Consider the following 27740-nt stretch of genomic DNA (forward strand, 5'->3'; position numbering starts at 1 on the left):
AACTATGCTATTATTCATACAAATTGGCCCAACATAAGACCCCACGGGTCCAGGCCCCCAATCCAGCACAGCCTCTTAGGCTCCCTGAGTCTGTCAAATAACATCCCCTCAGTTCATCCTTGATGTCAGTGTGTTTTCAGTGTATCTGTTCCTTTGGTTCTCTAATGTTGCCTCAGTTCACACAGTTGAATATCTGCCTTGCTCCTCAGATATCAGCATTCAAAGTTTGCTTGGAAACTACCTAATTCATACATATACTTCTCCACTCCCTTTGAGTTCTTCACTGTTCTTACTAGTTATAGTACCCCAAATTAAAAATAACCATAACAACAAAAATAACAATAATATATAACCTCTGCTGAGTGCTTACCTTGTTTTAGGCACTGTTCCAAAAATTTTACATGTCTTATTTCCGTTAATCTCTACAGCAATCCTATGAAGCTTATTAAAATGAAAACTGAAGCTGCAAAGGATATCTCTTCCCCGGTCATAGGGCTAATAAGTGAATAATCCAGGAGAGGATGCAAAGCAAGGTAAACAGCATCCACAGCGTACCCTCATAGGACTGCTTCAGAATTAAGAGTTGTGTCACTTCATACCCATTAAAGGATTCCCTGAAAGGTAATTAGTTCTGTCAGCTGGACTCAAGATGTGAGTATAGCCTAGCTTACCCACTCTGAGCTTCATTTTACTCAACTGAAAATTCTTGAAACCAAACTTGGGCCTCATGCACCAGCTCTAGCATTCGAACTGGTCCCAGCTGGGTCAGTCCCCAGTATCTGACAAGCCCAGTTAGACAGCACAGTCCAGCTCTCATCTGCCTCATGCCATAATACAGGCAAAGTCTTAATCTGAATTAAGAGTCCTAAAGTCAAATAGTATGCAATCTAATTGGTACACCATCCTATATCTGCAAAAAAACAAACCATACAGAATAAACAAGATGTGTAACCCTATACACACGCACATATTCAAGCCCTTTGGGAGAAAGATCACGCCGTGGGAGCAAGATCTGAAGTCTTCAAATGATTTTAAGAGAATTGTAAAAAAAAAAAAAAAAAAAAAAAAAATGTCTGATACAAAAGAAACATAAGAAGCAGGAAAAAAGAAAACAGAACATATAATAAAGAGATTCAATATGTGACCTCTCCAACAGTAGGTTTAAGTAGGGACACTGTTGTCACCTTTATTAGCTATATAGTTTTGGGCAACCAAACCTGAGTATTCTCAGTTGTAAATTAAGAATGATAATCTAGAACTAACTGCAATGTCTTATGGGAAGGATAAAAAAAGAATAATACATATAAAAACATCTGTTACCCTTAAATTGCTATATAAATATTGTATTGAAGCTTTACTCAAATTTATTTACACGTCAAACAACCCCATTGAAATTATCACCTCAAATTCCGCAAACAAATAATTCTAAACACACAACCTCTATCTATACATACAAAGTTAATGACTCAGTACATAAAGTGCTTTTTGGTAAGTCCTTTAAAGTTTGTGTTGGAGAAAATATTTAGTGAGTTGTTCTCTTTATTTTGCATGTACAGAGTCAACCATGTTCTTAATTCTCCCAGCTCAGACCTCAACCTCTGGTTCTCAGTAGTTCTTGGACAATGTCCCCTGAAGGAGTTGTCACCTAAGAAAAATGCACTGGTCCTCCCTCTATTCTCAGGCTAAATCTAACAGAGTTTTTCATGGAGTCCCCTTATTTCTACTGCACAGAAATTCAATTATTAAAAAATATTCAAAATTCAAGCAAAAACAGCATTTATATGTCTTTATTTTAAAACATCCACATTAACTTCTTGTTCTTTGGTTTTCCTTTTGGACAGTAGAATGACACTGAATACCTGAAAACACTATTACTTTGATTGCCAGAATAATGTACTATTTTCTCTTCTATCTGGTACAGGGTTAGGATTCCATCTTGAGTCTGGAATAACTCTGAGATGGGTTACATAAGCATGAAAACACCTTGTCATCATTTGCTTTAAGACTTTATTTGAGAATGTTTTAAATCCTAGAAAATCAGAGAAGTGTCAGCAAAACCTAAATTTGGTATGGCATTTGAGAATCGCGCGATTAGAGTCCTCTGTTGAAAAGATGACTGAAAACACGGTTGTTCAGAGACGTCTGTGCTATGAATGTGGTAAGAGGCTGCAGCGAGAGAGCTTGGCTTTGATGATGAAGCAGCAGAAACGTGAAATGCCAAAACAGCTCTGCACTTTCACAGAACTGGTTAGAATTACAGGAGATCATAGGCAAGGAATCATAATCTTGTTTGGCATTTGAGAGTATTAAGTAAAACAACAGCCCTGGGTTTATTTTGTGGACTATTCTATAGGAAGAAGGAAGTGACTGGATTAACAACAACAACAATTTATTTGTTTGGTTCATAGCCCTTTTCTTTGGGACTATTGCTTCAGAAATCTTGCTTTAGTTGTCACTTAGAATGATAAATATTAATGATTTGAGGACTGTTTTGCATCCCAATCCTTGGAGAAGAAATTGGACCTAATTTTAAAGAATTTCAGATCTACTAACTTTGTTAGCCAAGCTAAGAAGATAAGGACTGCTAGGCTTTTCTTGGGACGGACAATTTTTACATGGTTAAAACATTCTGTCAAAACGTTGTAAGCACACAAAATTTTGATAGGAGAATTTTCTTTTATCAATGGTGTTGATATTAAAAGCAAAAGAGCCAGTTATTTTACCAGAAAAATTAGTTTATTCAGGGATAGCAGAAGAACAGCAATTTGGGAAAAGCAAACTATGGCAAACCATAGACAATTCTGAAGAACAGAGGAGAGGGGCTTGCTTCTATAGGGGAAAGGAGAAAGTGAGTGGGGCTGTTTTGCTGAGTTATCATTGGCTGGTCAATGACAAATTCTTCTTTCCTTCTACTGAGGTATGTAAAGTAAGTTTCTTTATATGGGGAAGTGCAAGATCTGCTTAGTATTATGAGTGGTAGTACATGAAATCTCACCCTTCAGGTTTAAATGAGGTTTCCTTTATTTTTACTGTGGCAAAAGCAGGTATGATTATCACATTTAGGTTTACAAACCAATTTCTGGTCACTCTTTTCCAGCCTCAAAACTTATTTATCGCTGGCTCGATACAGGAAAAGAGAACTGCCTCTAAAGCACTCGTGGGAGGCCATTGAGCATTTGGAGAGATTTTAGGTCAGTATGTCTTAGCAAGAGGGGGCGTCTCCTCCTAATGTAATAACTGAGGAGCAATTTCATTAACAAATGCCAGTTTGAAGCCTGTCTGGTCCTGGTTTGGCTACATAGAGATAAATATTAATCAGAATCCACTTGCTGACATTTTTCTATCAAAATAAGCAGAAGCATAATTCAGATATGAGGAAGTTTTGCAGAAATAGCAAGGGATAAGTTTTGGAAACAGTAACCAAATGTAAGCTCTGATGACAAAGCCAATTCATTAGAATGTACTGGCCCATCATCAACCTCTCCGGCAGCTAGAGGGGACCACACTATCCCATGAAAAGATAGAAGAGGTGGAGGCTTACATTACTATAAACATATTATGAGGAATGGCTAAGAATTGGGAAAATGATACTACCCTATCACCATGTCCCCAAATCCATGACACCCCCAAAGGGCTCTACAATACAGCCTTTGTAACAGCAAACACATACTTTGGATTCAATGTTCTTCTTAACCTACATAAGAAACACCAAAACTTTCAGCCTTACCTGAACCAAATGAAAATTAGATAAAAGAAAACAGAAGTATTCAAAAATTGTGTAGGTGGACTTTCATATCTTTCATCTATAATAAAAGTGAAATGGGACCCCCAACTCCTATTACAGAAATAAAACAGAATGTAATTTTGAGGAAAATTCATGTAGTTCTAAGAATAAAAGTAGAAGAATCACCATTCCAAACCAGTTAGTGGAATTTCCTCTCCAGAATTTTTCCTTCCAAATAGATACAGCTAGAAAATATGAGAAGGTTATTTTAGGCTTCTTGAAACACAACATAAAGAGCAAGAGACACACAAACATGCAGTCTTTCTTAATGAGCTCAAATTGTTGGCTTTGCAGTAACACCACCTGGATTCAAATCTTAGCTTGTTTGCTATGTGAAAATGGGAGTGTTACCTAACCTCTCTGGGCCGAAATTCTCCACTTTAAAAAAAGAGAGTTAAAAAGAGTTTAAAAAAGGAAATAACTCAAAGATAGGCTATAAGAATTAAGTGAAACTCTTAAAGTGATTAGAATGCTTCCCAACATATTTCTAATACTTCATTCACTCATTTTATTTATTGAACACCTGCTCTGTGCAATTAGGATCCTAGTGCTTGGGTTACAGCAGTGAAAAGAACAATGTTTCTGCCCTCATGAACTTTATATTCTAGTGGAGTTTATCTATTATGTGATTAAGCTATTACCAAGAATTTATTCAAAATTAAAATTAAATGTTTTTCATTTCAACATGTACCAATGCACTAATGCATTATAGACATAAGACACAGTCCAGCACTCATTTTAAAGTAACTGAAGCCTGAGGAGGAGAAGTGAGAAAAGACTTTAAAATAACCAAAAACATCTGCACACATGCCCTAAAAGCAATGTTTAAAAAAAAAAATTAAATTTGGGATGTAGAGATCTTTTTGAGAGTTTATTAAATACCACAGATCTGTTTCTAATCAAGTTAAAATACCTACCTAAAGAACCAACAGTTCCACTTCTAGGTAGTTACACTCCCCCCCCCAAAATTAAAAGACATGTCCACAAAAATACATGTACAAGAATGTTCATAGCATCCTTATTCATAATAGTCGAAAGCAAGTCAAATGTCTGGCAATAGTAAAGAGGATAGTGGAATTGTGATATAGTCATATGGAAGAACACTGCTCAGCAGTGAATAGGAATTAACTATTGATAGATGCAATAACATAATGAAGCTCAAAAACATTAGAAATTAGACAGAAATGAATGTATATTATATGACTTCATTAAGGTGAGTTTAAAAAATAAGCAAAACTAATTTATAGTGATAAAAATCAGTAAGTAGTCACACTATGGTAGGTGGAAAATTGATTGGAAAAGGTGCCCAGGAAACTCCAGATAATGGAAATCTTTTATATATATATATTTTTAAATAATAACTACACAGGTGTATATAATTGTCACAACTCATAGAAATCAACTTTTAAGGTGGTTCCACTCCAATTATCAATTATACATATTAAAAAATAAGTCATTAAAAACTAAAAGTAAAAACTAAAGTAAAGTAAAACTAAAAGTAAGTCATTAAAAACTTCTCCAGATACCCACATACTATATGTAATATTTCAGATGAAAAATGGACCCCAAGGTAAAATTTTCTCATATAGGTATTAGTGACAATAAGTTAAATATAAATGTTATAATTTTAAAAATGTGTATAGATAATTCAAGAAGAATCTTGTAAAGAAAAGGCTTGGTCTAATTCACTGACATTTTCTATATACTAAATCTGTTTTGACTTGCTTTCCCCACAGATAGTGAAAACAGAAGGCTGTACTTGATCAGGACATATTCACCATTAATTTTGAAAGGAGTGGATTTTGGTCATTTTTACTATTTCTCCTGGAAGGTACGTTGGGTGGAAAAGAAAGTTGTTAAGTGTACTGACTATGAGGGAATCTATTCAAATCTCTCCTTAATCACCATATTGTTCCTTGAACAATATTTTTACACATTCTAAAGAAATATGTGCTCGGGCACTTAAAAAAAAAAAAAGCAATTTTCTATCAGGGATCTGTGACCCAGACCAAGCTATACAACTGCAAAAAATGCCTATAGAGACTAATAAGGAACCCGACTGTATGCTAATTTCAAATTAGCTTTTATACTAGCTTCAGGCTTCAAAGGGGGCTAGGAGGGAAGAAATACTTATACGAAAGAAAATTACTGTTGATTAGAAAAAGATCATCAGGAGAGAAAAAGACCATCCCATTTCTCTCTCCCTTCTGATTGGAGCAAAAGGCCATGGAGAGAAGAAAACAGAATTTTGTGGAAAAGGAGACAGAAGAAGAAAACTAAATATAAAAGTGGCAGACTGGCCCAAAGGAGAGAGAGAAAAAAAAAATCATTCAGACTGAAAGTTTGTATTTATTTCTATGAGAAAAAAAAAGGGGGGGGGGGATTAGGTTAAAGAATGAGTTTTAATGAGAAGTTATCTAATAATATTGGCAAATATTTTCTGGGTATTATCTGGATAATTTATTATTTAACAGTGCTGCTTATTGATTTACAAAAGAGTTCAGTTTTTACAGAATAACATAATATCACAGGACAAGTGGTTCTATTTTATATATGCCTATGAGCAGTTTATACCTTTAATTCCTTATCCTGAGTCTACTGGCTTCTGTCCCCCTGAGGAAACCAGCTTTTGCTGCAGGTATAGAACCTGAGAGACAATAATCTGTACCCATAGATCTTATTCCTCTAATCCAAGCCTATAAAAAATGACTATTTTTATACATCTTACCTAAACTATTAGTATAGACCAATAGCTTTAAAACTTTTGACCAAGACCCTCAGTAAAAGGGCGCCTGGGTGGCTCAGTGGGTTAAGCCGCTGCCTTCGGCTCAGGTCATGATCTCAGGGTCCTGGGATCGAGTCCCGTGTCGGGCTCTCTGCTCGGCAGGGAGCCTGCTTCCTCCTCTCTCTGCCTGCCTCTCTGCCTACTTGTGATCTCTCTCTGTCAAATAAATAAATAAAATCTTTAAAAAAAAAAAAAAAAAGACCCTCAGTAAAAGACACATTTTACTTCATGACCCAAAATACACATCTACGTCACTGAAAGAGAAATCCAAAAAATAAATTAAATCCTTACCCATTGGGATTTGCTTGGATGGATTTTATTCTGTACCGCTTTTTCTGTTCCATTAACGCTAATTGTTGCCCACCGAAATGATTTCCCTATTGCAGTTTAAGAAGCACTTATTACAAATGCTTAATCCACTTCTCTTTGCCTAACCTATCTTTATGATTGGTAAAATGGCACTAAGTATCCTTTGGCAATATGCTAGATACTGAGGGCCTTAAGACTAACTGAGCCATGAACTTTGGATCTGCAAAAGACCTCAGGAGAACTTGTCAAAAGCAGTTGTGGAGCTAGTAAGATATCTTTTCCCCCTGCCCTTCCTTTTGCTAACTCTGATGCTCATACTGTCCCCCTCTGAAATATGATCGGCCTCCACTCCCAGTGTCTAAGAGCAGGACCCAGCATCCTGCTTTTTCTCAACTGGGCAATTCTACTTGGCCTAATCAGAAACGGAGATTTACTGATTTAATACAGCTACACATTTTAATCAAATTGTGGTAGTTTCCAGCCCCTCAACAAAGGATTTATTGTTCTTTTCATTAACTATGTTTTGCCCTCGAATCTGTATTACCATCCTGAGTATAAATGGTGCAGATGGCAAATCAAAGGAAGGAAGGCTTTTCCTTATAGGAAATGCTGTGTATGGGGCGCCTGGGTAGCTCAGTGGGTTAAGCTTCTGCCTTTGGCTCGGGTCATGATCTCAGGGCCCTGGGATCAAGCCCTACATCGGAGTCTCTGCTCAGCGGGGAGCCTGCTTCCCCCTCTCTCTCTGCCTGCTGCTCTGCCTTCTTGTGATCTCTGTCTGTCAAATAAATAAATAAAATCTTAAAAAAAAAAAAAAAGGAAATGCTGTGTAATTATATGGAGCCAAAGCACAGCGTCTGAACCAAACCTATGTCTCTACAAGATGTCTAAGAGAAAAAAGGACAGTCTCCCAGCATGTTCACTCAGGGCAGCACGAGAAGGATTTATGACAGTGGGAAATGTAGAAGGAGGGTAGGCAGACAGCAAATTAAGCTAGTTGTTGGTGAAGCAATAGGGACCAGATACTCTTTAAGTGCACAAGTTCCAGTCCAGTCATTCCTCATCTCGGAGCACATTCGAACCACCTAAGAAGTCTGCTTAAACCATGATTAGCTGACCAGTGCGCTGTACAATCCAAGCCCTAACACTGGGCCACAGCCCAGAGATAGGGAGAGGCAGATGCACAGAGTCCTAAAGAAGCAGGAAGCAAGTAAATGTAGAGAAGGAAAGTATAAGCCATACGCCGGCCATATTTTCCTAGGATAGGTGTTTCCCCAGGATCCTATGGCTGCTGAATCATAACACAGACCTAATCTAAACTGCTGACACTGTAAGACTCTTAAGTAAGTTAGTAAGAAAAATGGTGGAAAGTTACCCCAAAAGGCACTACCAACTTGAGCAGATCATTATCATCATTAAAACCATATACTATTCTAACTTACACACTCATGTCTTAGTCCTTACCCCTTATGTGAGGAATAATAGCAGCTCACTGCTGTTGTAGCTGGGTTATTCTATCCTGCTTATGATGCTACCCAGCACCCTATAGCCACTGTCTTGAGGGTATTATGGCCATAATAGTACCCTAAATTATCACAGAACAGTATGAGTAAAACAGTTCTATAGTGCAGCTACTCCACGAGACACATGGCCTCCAAGCATTGACCTTAGAACTGAACAACCATTCATAATATTTCTATGAAAAATATGTTCCAGGCTCCAAACATTCTTTCAGGCAAACTTTTAAAACACCGTCTGCTTAGGAACTGTCCCTACTGATCTGAGATACATTTGTTTCGCACACAAAGTTTGCTTCAGACTCTTTTTTACAAAGACATTTCCTGCTCTCCCTTGGAAGATGACTTCAAATAATAAATTGTCACCAAAAATGGACATGGAACTTTTAGAAAACAGTCGGGAGGAGGAAAAGATGAACAAGCTGAAAACAAGTCCATTTTGGGAAGGTTCTGAATGTCCTGGTTAAGGGAGCTTTTCACTTTAAAGGACAAACTACTCATCTGATGTGTGTTTCTTCATTCGAGGTCCTTAATATAGAACGTTACAATGTGAAAATAGGAAGCTGCATTTCTATGGCTTTTGCTCTAATGATACAAAGCTGCCTGGAATTTGTAGTGCACGCTATAGCAAGTTTCAGTTATTAAAAGAAAAACTATACTACCAAACCCCTTCCTAAAGTTTTATATGAGGTCCCAGGCTTTGTGGACATTCAAGAGCAAATTGGGGCAAATACAGGAAATTCATAGACAGTTTAGCAGATTCAAGCTTCCCAATTATATTAAAAAGTTGAAAAGATGCTCTGGCAGAATCATTCCCTCTCCGGTTACAAGTCATAAATTCCAAAGTGTTGGTGTCAAACTGTGTCGATTGCACTCATTTATTAATATTTGGGATTCAATAAATGAGCTTGCTGAACATTAAGTATTAGCCACTTACTCTTTTACTGTGGTCTAATATAACAGCTCCAGCCAGCGTTTTCAGACCTCTCCCTGAAACCATACATGCATTGCCCCAGGGGGACTTACATAAGCCCCATCTGAGGAGAGGGGAGGGGGCAGAAGGAAATAGCAAATTGCAGGATCTGCTGATCTTGGATATAGGTCTCTGCAGGAGCTCCCAAATGTGTCTTTGTTTATGTTCTGGGCTCTGTGTTGTTGTGGGGCACACATCTAGAGGAAGGAATTTGTTACCTCAATAAAAAAAAAATGTGTAATTAAGATTCAGATGTGGAAGAAAGGTAAAGTGAAAGGAATTAGGAATTTAAGGGCTATCTCAGTGTATTCCAAAGAAAACATTTACACATTTATAAAACATCTTTTTTTTTTCTTTTTTAATATCTGGTCTTTAGTCTTATATAATGGTTAATAAATCTCCATTTCTCCACACAAAATAAAAAAAAAAGGTATGCCAATGATGCATGCATTCAGACCCAAAAACTACCCTACATGATCCATTCATATAATTAATGCAGTGTTTCTTGGCTAGTGTTACTGAACACACTGTGGAACTTACTATGTAGCAGAAAGATCACTGGCTCTGCTTCCTCACCATGCAATGTGAGTAAATTAGTCAACCTGTCTGACCCTTAGTTTTATTTTATTTAAAATGTGCATTATAAGGAAATATTAATGTGATGATTAAAGAATGAAAAAAATTAAGCAACCCAAATACCTCTAAGATGCAGTTTCTTCCCCCCCTTCCCTTCTCTTTCTACTTTAAGAGCTATAGGTACATTTTTAAAAAGAAATGATATAAACGATCACAGCAATTCTCCAGAAAGCATAATATTTCATTGCAGCTATTGGTAGTGCACGCCACATACCTTTGGGCATGAGTAAATGGGACACCACTTTGGTGGCTGAATCCCGGGGCGGGGGGAGGGGGAAGAGGAGAAGGCAGGGAGGAGGGAAACAGCGGGTTTAAGTGTTAGCCAGAGGGTGGTCATTCCATGTGTGAAGCTCCATGGTGTTTCTTCTTAGACTCCAATCAGGCAGGAAGTGATCCTGTCAGTCCAATGATGTTTAACTGTCCTACTCTCCTTACACAGCCATGCAGTAGGAAAGTCAGGCCACAGAATATTCATGAGAAAGGGACCAGCATTTCCCTGGATAATAAATATGGCAAGCAAGTGAGCCACATGTCATGTAGCATATTGGAAGGAAGCAAAGCCTCTAGCAACATAACATTAAAAGGACTCAACTGATACTAAGCCCTGAGTACTTGCATATGTACACACAAAGAAAGTGACACAAACAGAAACAAAAATTTCCAGTATCTGTTCAATCTCAGTTTAGGAATATGAAACAGAGAATTACCCAGAAGTGCACATGCATTCCCACCCTGTCCGTGTAGACCAGGCATGTGCACATGTTGGACAATGAAGGAAAAGAAATTCACACTATAGCAGAACACAGACAAGAGTTCTGTAAGTGCCCTCACTGTAAGCTGAGTGGAGAAAAATAGATAAGGAATATCAGAACTTCATTACAGAGCATTCTAAATCTATGACACATATTTATGCTAGCCAAGTTTGTAACATTCTCTTTCATTCTTACTGCCAGCATTTATTTTCTCTTGGCTAGAGGAGGGCATGAGCTTTGTCTTTATTGCCCACTTTCAGACGTGTGATTTCCGTGTGTAGTATATGCTCAGGAACTATCTGCTGAATGAATTAATGAATTTCTCCAGTTCTAAAGAAGACTCTGTCATTTTAGGGGCACCTGGGTGGCTCAGTCAGCTAAGTGTCTGCCTTACATCCAGGTCGCAATCCTGAGTCCTGGGATCGAGGTTTGCAATGGCCTCCCTGCTCAGCGGGGAGCCAGCCAGCTTCTCCCTCTCCTTCCGCCTGCTGCTCCCCCTGCTTGTGCTCTCTCTCAAATAAATAAATAAAACCATAAAGAAGAAGAGAAGAAGGAGGAGGAGGAGGAGGAAGAGAAGAGAAGAGGAAGAGGAAGAAGACTGTCATTTTAGATTAGCAGTTATGTTGACTGACATGAAAATGGACTCATGAAGAGCAGATCAGGAGAAAGGAGCCTCAGCCTGTGGATTAGGTTATTTCTTATTGTAGAGCCAGTATTTTCACTTAATGCATTTGTACTTTTCTATAGTTATTACACAAAGATTTCTTTAGGTCTGGGCTAATGTGACTATATCATCATTTTCCCTTAGTGATTGTAGTCAAGATTTTAATATTCAAAGGAATCCAAACCCCTTTTGTTAGTAGTTTCCTTTCTAGAACATGTGTCCATCGGCCCTGTTTCTGTATGGCTTTGTTTCAGGTGACTGAGGAAAAGCACATTTAGTATGTTAGTATAGTAGCCTGTTGAGAAGTAGCACCTTGAAAGATATAGACATTGGTTATATTTGCATGGGTATCTACTCCAGGGTATAAGTGAGTAAATCTCTGCCTCCCACTAATCAGTAATTTATGAACTTATCTAAATTGATCTTACACTAATTTATGTTTCCAACGTATTCTCTTTCTAGGCAGTGAGTTTCATATCATTATTCCCCTTTCTCCAAAATAATACATTTTATTTTGTCAGAATTTACCACAAGCTATTCATTAAAAGCTAATTAGTCTCCTACAAAATACAACAATACCAAAATGTTATCTTCATCAATACAAAGACTTTTAGTTTTACTATGGTTTAAATTTTATCTGTGTCTTTCCCATTTGTCATGACCTTACAAAGAACCATAATAGTCCAGTCATCATGATTTCCTCTTACAAAAACCGCATTTTTCCCCATGAGGTCATGTATGTTTAACCACTAATTGACTCCCTCATCATAACCTTCAGTGGATGGTGAAGGGGCTTGAGGGAGAATTACCAGTTTCTTTATGGAAAGGAATTTCATTAACAACCCCCCAAAAGTGTCACAAGTTAACCCCTAACACTCCAGCCACTTTTTTATTATTAAGGTATACGTCCTAATGTATATATGTGAAACCCTATAGAATGAACAACAGCAACAGTGAACCCTAATGTAAATTATAGACTTTGGGTGATAATGACATATCAGGGTAGGTTCATCAGTTGTAACAAATATAACATTCACTCTGGTAAATGATGTACGTAATAGGGGAGGCCATGCATGTGTGGGACAAGGGGTATATAGGAAATCTCTGACAAAGTACAGAGATTTTCCTGTAAACCTGACACTGATTTAAAAATTAGTCTATTTTTAAAAAACAAAGAAAACTACATAGAACATAAACACTGGACACTGTTTGGAGTACCATATATATATTTTCACACACAAAATAATATATATATTATTATATATAATAATATATTATAATATATACACAAAATAATATGTATTATTTTGTGTGTGCATTTATACATATATATGTATACATATATATATATAAAGATTTTATTTATTGAGAGAGAGAGCATAAGCAGGCATAGGAGAAAAAGAGAGGGAGAAGCAGATGCTCAGCTAAGCAGGGAGCCTGACACAGTGCTCCATCTCAGGACCCTGGGAGCATGACCTGAGCCGAAGGCAGACGCTTTGGCACCCAGGCGCTCTGCACTGTATACATTTTATGAAGCTGAATTTATGTAATCCTAGAACAACCTTATGAGAGAGAGATTGATACTGATATACCCTTTCTGATGATGAGGAGACCATAGCAGAGAAAGATGACCTGACCCTGAAAGGCACAACTTCCAAGTGTCTCTGCTGCCCTCTGATAGAGTCTGTGTACTCATCATTACTCTGCTGGATTACTTCTTAGTCATAAACGAGCAAGTCTCTACTCATATATTTCCCTTCCCCACCCTGAGCACACTTCTTTAAAGTCTTAGCTGCAGTTGCTTTCACGGAAGAATTGTATACTTTACATAAATATATTCTTAAAAATTCTGCATGTGTCAGTCTCAAGGATATGCTTCATAAGGGAAAGTGGAAGTGAAATCTCTAATGGTTTTCTCAGTCAAGATGAACATAAGGAGTCATTGGGGTTTTTCATTTGCATCAAATCAGCAGGTTGCCTCACTGGTTCTTTGGCTATCTGCCCAATGCTAAACTACTATACAAGTTCACATTTACTGAGTTGGCACCTTATTGCCTTGGTTATCCCATGATTATTTGGGGACGTTTTTATTTTCTTCTTTTACATTTTCTGTTTTAAGAATTATCTCGATGACCTGAATCACTTCTAAAAAGAGAAAAAAATCATTAAAAAAAATGTCCTTGAAAGAGAGACAACTGAAATTTTTAGGTAATTGGGGTGGCACAGATTGAGAGCTTTCAGGAATAACTGTCTCTCCCCAAAGTTCAGGTTTCTTTCTAAATAGTTTCATGAAAATTATTTTTAAAAATACATATATAAATATGTATACTTACATGCAGGGTTATGTTCTGAATATATCATCTATACACAAAAAAAGTCACTTTATAAGGAGAGTTGCTTGGAAACAAGAAGAATCTTACAGAATACAAATGAACATGGAAGAATTAGCAATACTTCAAAAACAATAGAGAAATGATAGTAAGAATTAAAGAGATAATTGAAATCTGTCTTTGATGGAAATAGTATCTAAAAGAAATGTTGTAAGCATCTGTTGGCAGCTTTTAAAAATATTAATGATTACAGACATTGAGAAATGCCAACAGTATGGAGTGAATAAAAACTCCTTCCCTAATGAGAATTCATAAGATGAGCAATTGTTTTTATATTTTCTAAACTTTATTTTTATATTTGAGTATTAAAAAATAAAACAGTGCAAAGAGTGTTTAAATGTTAAAAAAAAAGACATAGCAAATTCAGATTTTGATATAATTGACCATTAAAATATAAATCTCTACTTTAACCAAGAAAATGAATAGAGAAATAATAACTTGTGCTCTCTGTGGCATGTTTTTACAAAGAAAAAGTAGAGTGTTTACTTGAAATAATATTGGTCTTCAGTGTTGAAATTTACAGCAGAGAAAAATATAGAAATAATGTGTTCATAGACAGCCCCAGGATGCACACAGTGGATGCATTGTGCTCTCTCGGGTTGCATAACTACTTTGAAAGAAGTTTTCTTTTCTGTGTCATCAAAGAAGAATTTTTGGCACTGCCAGGATACTCCACCATTTGGCCCCGTAGACTCTAAGCATGCCGAGAGATATGTGCCCGTTGGTTGTTGGTTTTTGAAGAGCATTCTGATCTATGCTGAGCTACCCCACTAGACTCAGAAGACTCTGACCCACATGTCACATTCCAGCTGTTGGCTTGTTTGTTTTCAATCTCGATCTAGTTTAATTGGAATAAGGTGAATCACCTTGCAGGTATGTCAGCTGACAAGTGTGCCGTGGTAACTGATTAAAGGGGTTGGACTTGAACAGAGAAGACGGAGATTTAATGGGCCCATAGGAACTGTGTTTTGTTTTGTTCTTCTTTTCCCTACTTGTAAACAGATTCCTTAAACTTTAAACTACGAGTCTTAATCTTTGACATGTATGGAGACTTTCCTCTGTAAGACAGTTATTTGGGATGTCTGGCAGTATCCGGACTCCCGTCTTTATCATCATAATACTTGCTACATGTTAAGTAGTATTCAATGTGCTTTCATAGATTACCTCATTTAGTCATGAAAATGCCCCTATTGATTTGATTCTATGTTTTTATTCTTTTTATGGAGAGGAAACAAACAAAAAAAGGCTAAATGACTTTCCCAAGGACATCCAGCTAAGATGGGGAAGAGACAAGGTACAGATACAAGCAATCACAGACACAAACAAGTTTTCTGGCAATAGAGACCCGGCCTTACTGCCCTGCAATGTAAATTACAGATGTGAAAATTATTCACTGAATCAACAAAATGGAAAAAAAAACGACTTTCCTAGCTGATTTGGTAATTACTAATGGCCAAAATAGTTATCAGGCAGTCTTGGTTGAGATAATTTAATGAGTTTTTAACAATAGCTCTCCTTCCATCAACATAACAATAGATTCCTAATACCTGGCTGAACAATAAAAATGGGACAAAAAATATATCGTCATTTGTGCTTGTGGTCTCAATTTCAAATTTCAGAATGCTGTAACTCATAATAAGTTGTACAACACTCACAGTTCTTAGAATAGGCCTAGGATGGCTAGACAAAGGTTGAATATTTCATGATTAAAAAATAATAACAGGGGGCACCTGGGTGGCTCAGTAGGTTAAGCCACTACTTTCGGCTCAGGTCATGATCTCAGGGTCCTGGGATCGAGTCCCGCATCGGGCTCTCCACTCAGCGGGGAGCCTGCTTCTCTCTCTCTCTCTCTCTCTCTCTCTCTGTCTACTTGTGATCTTTCTCTGTCAAATAAATAAATAAAATCTTTAAAAAAAAATAATAACAGAACACACCAGTTCTCACTCAAAATAAATATGCTTTTTAAGATACCTATATATTTTAAATTACTTCTAATTAGGGGCGCCTGGGTGGCTCAGTGGGTTAAAGCCTCTGCCTTCAGCTCAGGTCATGGTCCCAGCGTCCTGGGATCGAGCCCCACATCTGGCTCCTTGCTCAGCAGGAAGCCTGCTTTTCCCTCTCCCACTCCCTCTGCTGTGTTCCCTCTCTTGCTGTGTCTCTCCCTGTCAAATAAATAAAATCTTTAAAAAATAATAAAAAAATAAAAAAAAATAAAGTAAAATAAATTACTTCTAATTAGAGAGGTGTCATTGAGTATATTTTAAAGAGGCTTGTCATAACCAAAATCCTCTAAGGTCATTGCATCGAATTTCATTTGTTTTTATATGCACAGAGTAGAATTTGATTGAGATTAATGAGTGCAAAGATAAATAAAGATACCAAGCCTGATCTTTGATACTTAGGAAAATACTTCTCCTAGGAAATCAGGAAATCTTTTCCATTTAGTCTAGATCATCTAGTACTCAGACCGAGCTAAGATACAGAAGTGATCTGAAGGTAAGAAAAAAAGATCCTTCCTTCAGACTTTTGAGTTCCCCCTGGAAGGGCCCAGGAAATAATCCCCAGCGCGGGGAAAACCCCAGGACCAACAGCAACATGGTACTTGAAGGTCAAAAATAAATCTCCTCAAAGGAGAACTGGAAAAAATCAGATAGGGAGAAGGGAAAGACAAGGGAGAAGGAAACGGAGGACCTGGGATCTGAGTCAGCAAAGGAAAAAGGGAAGAGAACAGAGGAGCAGGAGGAAAATGGGAAGAGAACAGAGGAGCAGCAGGAAAATGGGAGTGAGGAAGGGTGATGGAGGCCAGAAGAAGAAAAAGAGAAGATGGGCAGAAGGGTGAGCATAGTTTCATTTTCTTTCCTCATCAATGAGCTAGCTTTAAAACCCTGAACTGTACTCTGTAAAAATAAAAGGCATGAGGTAGGAAAATACTTATAAATAATTTAAAAATAATAACAGCTTGCTGTCATGATAGTAGAGACTATAGGTCCCAACTACCATAACTGATTTCGAATGTCGCTTTTTAAAAGATGGATAAAAATATCTATCTTCCCCTTGAAAAAAATTCCCATTCCTAATGGAGCTGAATGGGGTTGAAGCCATTTATTACAGATTGTACTTTCTTTGCATTGTCTCCACCCCAAACTACAGTCATAAGCAACCTTCACCAGAGCTGAGGGATTGTTAGACTCTGACCTGTCACATATAACCAACTTTTATAAAATGCAAGTGGAAGCTAGTGCATTGTCAGTGGCCACTTGTGAACATAAGGAATTCACAAAATAGGCAACTGAAAATGGATTCTCATGTAATTTAGGTAATAGCACATCTGAAATAGTGAAAAGATTTGGGTGTTCTATAAACACCAAATAAAGCCACAATGGTGACTACGTGTACGTGTGATATGCATATGTGTGTACCCATACCTATACCACTTAAAAAGGAGGATCAGAAGAGCTAAAAATATCCTGACTTGATGACAGCTGAAGAGCTGATTATTGTCTTCCACTGCTTGCACTGTTACAGTTGTAACAAAGTAAATGCCAAGAGGGGAGGAATTGCTCAGGTGGGGGGTGGGGGTTATAAGATTTAATGGAATCAGTTGAGAAGAGGAACATTAAGCCTATCTGGGAAATTTCCTCCCAATGAAAACTGTTAGATAATGGAATCACCTCTAAGAGAGAGCTCAGAAATTTATCACTGAAGATGTTGAGAACTCAGCTGGACACAATAAGACATTCCATTGTCCCAGAATTCAAGCCTTTTTATTTTTTTTTTATTATTTTTTTTAATTCTCTGAATCTCAGTCCTTTGTCTTCATTTTTAAATTTTTTTTTAAATTTAATTTTATTTTTTCAGTGTTCCAAGATTCACTGTTTATGCACCACATCCAGTGCTCCATGGAATATGTACCCTCCTTAATACCCACCACCAAGCTCACCCATCCCCCAACCCCCACCCCCTAAAACCCTCAGTCTGTTTTTCAGAGTCCACAGTCTTTCATGCTTCATCTCCCCCTCCGATTTCCCCCAATTCACTTTTCCTTTCCTTCTCCTAATTCATGCCTGTTTATGTCCAAATTTTTATTTGATAAATGTATTCAAGTCCCTTCTATGGGGATTATATATAAAGAAAAAGTATATATATATATATATATACACCATAGTATTCATATATATGTTTATATATTTATATAAATATCTATGTGTGTGTTGTGTATTACAGGATTTCTAGTGCCTATGGTTCTTTGAAGAGTGAAGAGGTAGACTAAATGAAGAGTTTTGGGCAGCAAAGCAAAGTTTATGGAGCAATGATACAGAGTTTCCAAATGGGGAGGTGGCGGATTTGGCATTTAGATGTGGTAGTTTTTATGGGCTGTTTTAATCTGATTAACCCTTTAAGTCACCCAATCAGGTCTTTATCATCTACTTATCATGTGGGAAGGGGTAGAGGTCTCCCTCCAGGGTGTATAAAATTCTTTTAAGTGTGGTTTCCTCTTGGGGGTCTTCCTTTCTTCCACTTATCTTTCATTACATACACACAACATTTATGCATGTGCATATGTATATATGGTCTCTCTATGTATAGTCTGTGCATACATATATGTATGAATATATGTTACCTACATGTGTGTATATATTACATACATACATATAGTCTTTACATTCTGTGTGTGTGTTTGTATACATCACACACTGACTACATAGAGATTATGTCTATGTACACATATATAACATATATAATATATTATATATACATATGCACACTCACAGACTACATGTATATACGACATATATATGTGAGAAAAAACTTTGAGATATAAAGTTCTTTTCTATGTATGCTTTTAAACTTGTAGGTCACAAATGAAAACACTAAAAGCTGTGATTGATGGATATTTAAGAAATATGCTAAGATTAACAAGACACTTCATTTTCCTTATTACTCTAATTATACCCTAAAAGTCAGAAGTGACCAGGTTTGCATTTCATGTCAGTTAGTACTTGCTGCTTCTGAGAATAAGCCCAAAGATTAATCTAAAATTCTAATAACAGCAATAGAAAAAAGTACAGATGACAAATTAAAAATACTCAAACTCATAGGGAAACTTAAAGTTCAATGACCTAACTAACTTTTCCTTGGGAAAGGAACAATTACTTTCAGAAAACCTATGCCCCCACAGAATGACGCATCCACTTCCTCCTAAACATAGATCACATTATCAGTGTTGCCAAATATATCAACAACCGCCTGGCTGTTGAACACCATGTTTATCTAATGGACCATAACAGACAGCAAGAACAAGCACAGTTGGAGACAGTGATCTCTAGAAGTATTTTCCAAACCAATACAATTCTTTACATTTCATCCTTTTTTTTTTTTCTTTCTCAATTAAGGGAAAGAGGGTTATTAAGCAAGAAAGATGCAAGAGGAGCACAGTTAGATCTGAAACATTTTCTACTGACCAACATGGAGAAACATATTTTTATGTCTTCACATAGCAACTAGGACAGAGAGAATGGAAGGCCATGGAGTGGGGTTTATATTGGCCAGCCAATCAAATCCATTTTGAATTGCATAGAGAAAATTCCTAAGGACCCAGAGATAAATTCTCAACTTTTCCCCTCTACATAATGAAAGAATTCAAAGCTGAGGGTGAAGATGGGGTTAACAGGACTTTTATGTAATTACTTATAAGAAAAAAAGAATACAGTTGTGCAAACTGTTTCGCATTGTTTAATTTTAAAAAATAACACAAGTTTGTTGTAAAATAGTCAGAAAACAGGTAAGTCAAAAGGAAAAAAAATCACATGTAATCTTACAATGCAGAAGTAAATAAACACTTCAAAAGTTGTGATTCTTCTTTTTAATCTATATCCTGAAAACAGATATTTTAAAAACCAAAAGAGAATCATGTAATCTTGTGCCCTGTTCTTTTTTTTTTTTTTTTTATTCATTACATGCTACATTGTGCCCATATTTTTCAGGCAGTATTTATGTGCAACAATCTTTCAGCTGCTTTTTGATATTTTAATCCAGCATTGTCCCCCATTCATGTATCCAATTCTCTATTGTTGTTATCAAAGTTTTGCTGGCATTCGCAGTCTGTGTTGTATATCCTTACATTGTCCATTTATGTACCTCCATAAATTCTTCCTTAGAATAATTTATTTGAAATCTGTCAAAAGGTAAAGTCTCCAATACCCTGTGATATAAAGAGTTAAAACATACTTTAGAAAGTTTGTAATAATTTTCTTCCTTTCTACAGCAGGTTTGTTTATTGTGGTTTTTGACAGAGTACCTCTTTGTGTATATTTGCTTGTTCAGTTTTTCACTTACTCAAAACTGTCAATCTTCCTTCATGGTTGCCTTCATGGGTTCCTGTTTAGAAAAGTTTTTCCTGGGACGCCTGGGTGGCTCAGTTGGTTGGGCAGCTGCCTTCGGCTCAGGTCATGATCCCAGCGTCCTGGGATCGAGTCCCACATCGGGCTCCTTGCTCCGCAGGGAGCCTGCTTCTCCCTCTGCCTCTGCCTTCCACTCTGTCTGCCTGTGCTTGCTCTCACTCTCTCTCTGACAAATAAATAAATAAAATCTTAAAAAAAAAAAAAAAATAGAAAAGTTTTTCCTATCTGACACTACTTAAACACTTTATAGATAAATAAATTATCCAAATAAACTCGAATTTTTAAAGTGAACCTTTATCTTCTTCAAGTCTCTATACTTTTTTAAACATCTAATTATTATATTAGAGTATATGTTGATGTGTGTGAAAAAAGTCAACAAATTTTCTCAATCCCTTTATTAAATGTAATTTAATTAATTTAATTAAATAACCAATTCCGCCCTTCCTGATCTGATGTGCTACCTCATAAAATTATTACATACACATTATTTTTTTAGTTCATTCCATCTGTAAAGTTATTATAACTTCTTTCTCACTTCTCTGAAAGACCCAGGGGTACTGATTATTTCACCTGTATCAGAGTAGCAAAACCTGAGGAAACTGTGATCTTCTATGTTTGTGTTCTTGGTTTCAAAAAAAAGAAAAGAAAAAAAGAAATCAAATGTTAATCTCCCCTCAAAAATGTTACTACTACCCATGATTGAGATGAACATTGAAATCAGTAGATGAAAATCAAGAGGAGATTCTGCAGCCTGACTTGAGTAGAGAGCCAGACTGCAAGAGGAAAAATATGTGCTTAGTCAAGGGACCAGTAAAGTCTCAGTCCTTCTTCCTATCTCCTCATCCTTTTGTGATACTACATTTAACGCAATGGTTCTCAAAGCAACATCCCAGAACAGCAGCATCACGTGGGAACTTGTTAGATATTAACCACCTCAGACCTACTGAATCAGAAATTCTGGGTGCAGGGCCCAGGCTGTACCTAGCCCCTGTGGGTGATACTGAGGCACACCCAAGTTTTAACCACTGATTTAAAAAGACTTTGTCAAGAATGAATCTGAACAGAACCCACATAAAATATCATGATCCCTTTATGAGATCCCAGCCTTTGATGGGATCTGCAATGCAGACCTTTCTTCATTTGCCCTTTCCCCATTTGTTAGGTATGTAATAATTTATTAAACATGTTTTATGGCCCCAGACTGTAGCTGGGTGCTGAGTATGGATACTGAATAAGCCAAATCCTTTGCTTCAGAAAATTTTATGTACAACTATCTATCTATATATATGTATATGTACATATTTTTATATGTACATATACATATATTTTAATATGTATATATATATTTTTAAATACGTACCTATAACAGGAAATTAGTTTTTCATATGTCATTTTTTATCTACATGACTAGTTAAAATAAATATGTTTTCTGCTTCTTCAAATATAAGCTTTTATGTTGAAAGAACAATCTGTGATAATTTGCAAGATGAGATCCTACAAAAATAATACTAAAAGTATTTTTAATTAAATTGGAAATTAAAAGGAACCAGACATGGAAGAAGCCTAAGTAAATAAGATCTGTTTTAAAGAGTAGATAACTAAAACACAACCAGAGGCCAACAAGTTAGTTTAAAAGATAGTACCATAGCCCCCCTTATCAGCGGGGGATAACATTCCAAGTCCCCCAGTGGATGCCTGAAGTTGCAGATAATACTGAACCCTATATACAATTCTTTCCTATTCATACATGCCTATGATAACATTTACTTTATAAATTATGCACACTAAGAAATTAATAATAACCAGTAATAAAATAGAACAATTATAACAATATACCGTAATAAATTATGTGAATGTGGTCTGTCTCTATCTCCAAGTTTCTTATTGTACTCTTCTTCATGTGCTTATGTGAGATGACGAAATGACTACCTGATGAGATGAAGTGAGGTGAATGACAAAACATAGGCATTGTGACCCAGTGTTTGGCTTCTATTGACCTTACCGATATATCAGAAAGAGACTGATCTGCTTCAGGAGCACGGTTAACCACAGGTAAATAAAACTGTGAAAAGTGAAGTGATGGATGAGCAATGGACTAACTCTAATTACAATGAAGGCTAATTGAAAGGTTTAACTCTGAGAAGGGGAAAGGACCGGTTGTGATGTAAAAGATAGGAAAAGGACAACAGTGTAGGAGATTTGAGGAGTGGATGTAAATAATAGAGGCAGAGAGCAGGATGATCTTGAGTATTCTAAACTCAAGAAAAAGAAAGAGAAAACCACAATTATTTTTTAAAGAAAGACTAACAGTCAGCTTGGCTTGTACTGATTATTAAACCATTAGTCTTGCATCTCTAAGTCTGTGACTCTTTCCACAATGAGTAAAGCAACCACTTTTCCCCTGATACCAAATCTTCACCTTCCCTTCCAGCTCAGCTCAAGACACAAAACTCTTCCAGGACACACCTTTCATGACACAGTTCTTCCTCACCTTGAAGGTAGTGTTTTACCCTACCTCTTATTCAAACAACTCTCTCAATCAATACAGGAGACCCTGGGCTATTTTTAATATCCAGGACAGGTTGATGAGGGGTAGGGGTGGTACTTACCTTGGGTCATGGCAGAATGATACAAAAGGGCAATTTTCTCCAGAATTTTCTGGGAGCAACTTCCCACACAGTATTTTCTACTTTCTGGGTGGGCGGGGGGACCTCACAACTCAAATCTGATCATACTTCCTTATGGGTTAATATCCTTTCTCCTCCTCACCTCGGCAAATCCTACTCATTCTTCAAGTATCAGTTCTGCTACAAAGCCAATTTTAATTTGCTTAAACAGTTCAAATTCTTCTATTAGAAGTTGTCATTCCTCCAATCTCCCCCACCACACTATGTGTTACAATTATAATTTTATATGTATTAATATAATTAAAGTCCATTTACCACTTGACCACTCTCTCCTGTCTGTTTTTGTTCACTTTTGAGTCATCAGAACCAAGGTCACTTTCTAGCACATGTAGGCATTAACAAAATATTGAAATATTTGTTGTATAAATAAATGTTTACATCTTTGAATGTGAAAAGCAAGCCTCTTTCCCCTTAAGATCTTACTGTTTTCTCAGTCAAGAATATCCTTCTCCTGAAATCCATATCTTAGTCTTAACAATTACATTAGCAGCATCAAATTATTAATGGGGGTCTTTCACCTATTATTATAATACAGTAAGCCACTTCCTCCCCCCATAGCTCTTATATGTTCTTGCTTACCTGTTTTTCTCCCCACCCCTCAAAAAGAATAAACCTCTATGAAGACAAGAACTTTTGCTTTTTATATTTAACAAAGGAGTGTTATAAGAAAGGCTGGCAGAAACAAAGATCCCCTCCATCCTTGGAGTAAACTACCCTTAAAAGGAAAAAGACCCCATCTGTTATTCTTAGCATTACTCATGCCCCAGCTTTAAGCTTTAAGTTTTTCTACTGGGAAGACTTTCAACTTGTAGGTGACAGAAAGGAAGGGAATGACCTTGGGTGTCCTAACACACTTTGGGGGTGGGGGGGAGGGTGGAGCTCAACAACCAGTGATAATTTAAACAAAGAACTTGATCTGGTAGCATGTGGCTGGCATGCTTTATGGCAGTGGCAGCATCTGCCAGCTGCCTGCCATCTTAGTCCCCAAGACAACAAACACCACCCATTCCCACCCGATGGGCAAATGAGCGTGTGGACCAAAACTGATTGGGTGACAGGTAAATGGAGAGTTAATCAGATTAAAACAATCCACTCCAAAGGGCCCTAAAAACCTCTAGATTTAAATGCCAAATGACAACCCTCTTGGGTCCCCTCCCTTGGGAGATTTTGTAATATGGCTCAATAAACTTTGCTTTGCTTCCCACCATTCATCTGGTCTACCTCTTCATTTTTCAAAGCAGGGCAACCAAGAACTGCAGGCACTCTGCAATAATTCTGAAACAGTTTTTTGTTTTTTTGGTTTTCTGATTTTGGTTTTTTCTTTTCTTTTTCTTTTTTTTTTTTTTTATTAAACAGCAAAGCAAAATTGTAACACAATTTTAAATGTTTGCAAATTAGGTCACATAATGAATGCAAAATGTTCATGATATGACTATTGCATACATTCACACAGCTAAAGTCAATCATCAAATCTCACACTGACACAAACAAAAGATTATTTCATGAGTAAAAGTACCCCAAATCTAATAACCATAAGCTGATTGATGGATTTCTTTTTCTATTTAACAATATTACATTATTTCTGATATTAATTTCCTTACTTAATGAGATCTACCTAAAGTTTAAAGAATTGTTAAAGAATGGCTAAAAGTGTAATCTCTCCCAGTCCCATCCATGTTGATACAAAAGTTGGGTATTCATCCTTTCTGATGGAGGCATAATACTCCATTGTATATAAGGACAATATCTTCTTTATCCATCCATCCATTGAAAGGCATCTTGGTTCTTTCCACAGTTTGGCGACTATGGCCATTGCTGCTATGAATATTGGGGTACAGATGATCATTCTTTTCACAACATCTGTATCTTTGGGGTAAATACCCAGTAGTGCAATTGCAGGGCCATAAGGAAGTTCAAAAGTTTAAGAAGTTTAATTTCTTAAGGAATCTTCACACTATTTTCCAAACTTGCATTCCCACCAACAGTGTAAGAGGGTTCCCCTTTCTCCACATCCTCTCCAATGCATGTTGTTTATTATCTTACTAATTTTGGCCACTCTAAGTGGTGGAAGGTGGTATCTCAATGTGGTTTTGATTTGAATTTCTCTGATTGCTAATGATGAACATTTTTTTATGTGTCTGTTAGCCATTTGTATGTCTTCTTTGGAGAAGTGACTGTTCATGTCTCCTGCCCATTGTTTGACATGATTATCTGTTTTGTGTGTGTTGAGTTTGGGGAGTTCTTTATAGATCTTGGTTATCAGTCCTTTGTCTGTACTGTCATTTGCGAATATCTTCTCCCATTCCATGGGTTGCCTCTTTGTTTTGTTGACTGTTTCCTTCGCTCTGCAGAAGCTTTTGATCTTGATGAAGTCCCAAAAGTTCATTTTCACTTTTGTTTCCTTTGCCTTTGGAGACATATCTTGAAAGAAGTTGCTGTGGCCAATGTCGAAGAGGTTACTGCCTGCATTCTCCTCTAGGATTTTGATAGATTGCTGCTTCGCATTTAGGTCTTTTATCCATTTTGAGTTTATCTTTGTGTATGGTGTAAGAGAATGGTGGAGTCTCATTCTTCTACACGTAGCTGTCCAATTTTCCCAGCACCATTTATTGAAGAGATTGCATTTTTTACAATGTATATATTTTTCTGCTTTGTTGAAGATTATTTGACCATAGAGTTGAGGGTCCATATCTCAGCTCTCAACTCTGTTCCACTGGTTTATGTGTCCATTTTTGTGCCAGTTTCATGCTGTCTTGGTGATCACAGCTTGGTAGTAAAGCTTGAAATCAGGCAATGTGATGCCCTCAGTTTTGTTTTTCTTTTTCACCATTTCCTTAGCAATTCAGGGTCTCTTCTGGTTCCATACAAATTTTAGGATTATTTGTTCCAGCTCTTTGAAAAATGCTGGTGGAATTTTGATTGGGATGGTATTGAGAGTATAGATTGCTCTAGGTAGTATAGACATTTTAACAATGTTTATTCTTCCAATCCATGAGCACTTACTTATGGAGCATAAGGAATAACACGGAGGACATTGGGAGATGGAGAGGAGAAGTGAGTTGGGGGAAATTGGAGGGGAAGACAAACCATGAGAGACTGTGGACTCTGAGAAGCAAACTGAGGGTTTTGGAGGGTTGGGTGAGTGTGGTGGTGGGTATTTAATGGAGGGCACCTATTGCATGGAGCACTGGGTGTGGTGCATAAACAATGAATTCTGGAATACTGAAAAGAAATAAAATAAAATGACAAAAAAAAGAAACAATCAGAAATTTAAAAAAAAAAGAATAACTAAAAGTTTGCAAAGAAGTAGAGTTCACAGAAAATTTTTGGAGAAGAAATGAAATAAAATAACAAGAAAGAATCAATTAGTATACATGTAACATTCTCCCTTTTTATTCATGATTTTGATACTAACTCACTCTTAAGGGATTTTGCAAAAGTTGATCTACTGGGTACTACAAATAAACCTTGAGTCTAAGCTCTTATAACCATTCTCTTCTAGATATAGTTTATATAAGGTTAGTCCAGCTTAATCCACTTTCATGTATATCCCCCAAAGATCTCATCTGTGCCAGAGGTAACACAGATCTGGATTAAAAACATTTGGAGTTAGTTACTACTCTTTACCAAGTACTTTCCCATCGCATTTCTATTTTTCCTCAAAATTTCATATTTCAGACATAGGCAAAACCAGAGCTTATCTTTTCATATACCAAATGGATTATTTTGTACCAGAGGAACTTTTTTGTTTTGTTTTGCCTTTAAAAAAAAAAAATTAAAGTCAATTAACATATATTGTGTTAGTTGTTTCAGGGGAGAAAACTTTTAACAATAAATCTCCCCAATTTTACAACTCAGTTTCAAGAAAAATCTTCATTTTTATAGGTATGTTTTTAATTGATTAGAGAAACCAACAATTTTATCTTATTACCAAATACAGCAAGCCCTAAGTGAGAAAACATCTTATTTTGGTTATGTTTTAGCAATAAGAGTTTAGGTTCTGCTCATAGAAGACTAACTATTGAAATTACTTTTACAAATGTGAAACTTTTTTTTTTTTTTTTTTTTTTTTGCCTTAGGGGAAGGGAAATGGGAAAGAGAAGCAAACGGAGAAGAAGCACAAGATGGTGGATAGGATATATACAGTTGTGCATTCAATACATGATTTTAGCCCAACTTTTTCACAACATAATGGTTACTCTCTTGTTTTTCTTACTATACCTATAATAAAAGAGCACTAACCCTATAAGTCAAAGCAAATTTGATCAAACATTTACTTTCATGTTCCATAAATATATGCACTACTAATTACAAAGTATCTATGCAATATTTGCACATTTTCATGAACTAATATAATAATACACAAACCCATGGAAGTCTTCTATTATGTTCCTAATTTTGCCTAGATCTGACATTATTTTCAAAACTATTTAATTAAGCCACAAACATTTGGAATTGATCCAAGTTTTTAAAAAAGATTGGCGGCACTTCCATAAAACAGAAAGGAGACGAATTCTTAACTTTTCTTTGTTTTTTGTGTCAGATATTGGAAAAAATCTAGAAGATGATGTGAAATTTTCTATATATTGTCCCTGAACTTGATTTTCTGATTTTAGCTTCATATTTTCTTCCTTAACTGCATCTACTTTTGCAGAAAGTATTTTAGGTGTGTGTTGGAGGTCCAACACTTCTTGAGAAGTTGTGGGGTGTTTTTTTTGTTTTGTTTTGTTTTTATTGTTGTTGTTTTTCCTCCAGTTCCACCTGCTTTCTAGCACCAGCTATATCCACGTCAGCATTCACCATCTTGGGCTACAAACATTTAGAACTTGGATACAAAATCCTTGA

General features: G+C 36.6%; 1 protein-coding gene across 1 annotated transcript; it reads right to left on the reverse strand.

Annotated features, from left to right (window-relative positions):
• Positions 1–688: 688 nt before the first annotated feature.
• Positions 689–27740, reverse strand: LOC131834598 (short coiled-coil protein-like). The gene is made up of 3 exons (XM_059179278.1): positions 27631–27740; positions 27384–27593; positions 689–851 (listed from the first exon to the last, which is right to left on the reverse strand). Exons 1-3 carry the CDS (start codon positions 27696–27698, stop codon positions 689–691), a joined length of 441 nt encoding a protein of 146 aa, XP_059035261.1. The 5' UTR covers positions 27699–27740.

This window comes from Mustela lutreola, chromosome 6 (assembly GCF_030435805.1).
Source record: "Mustela lutreola isolate mMusLut2 chromosome 6, mMusLut2.pri, whole genome shotgun sequence".
Classification (NCBI taxonomy): Eukaryota; Metazoa; Chordata; class Mammalia; order Carnivora; family Mustelidae; genus Mustela; species Mustela lutreola.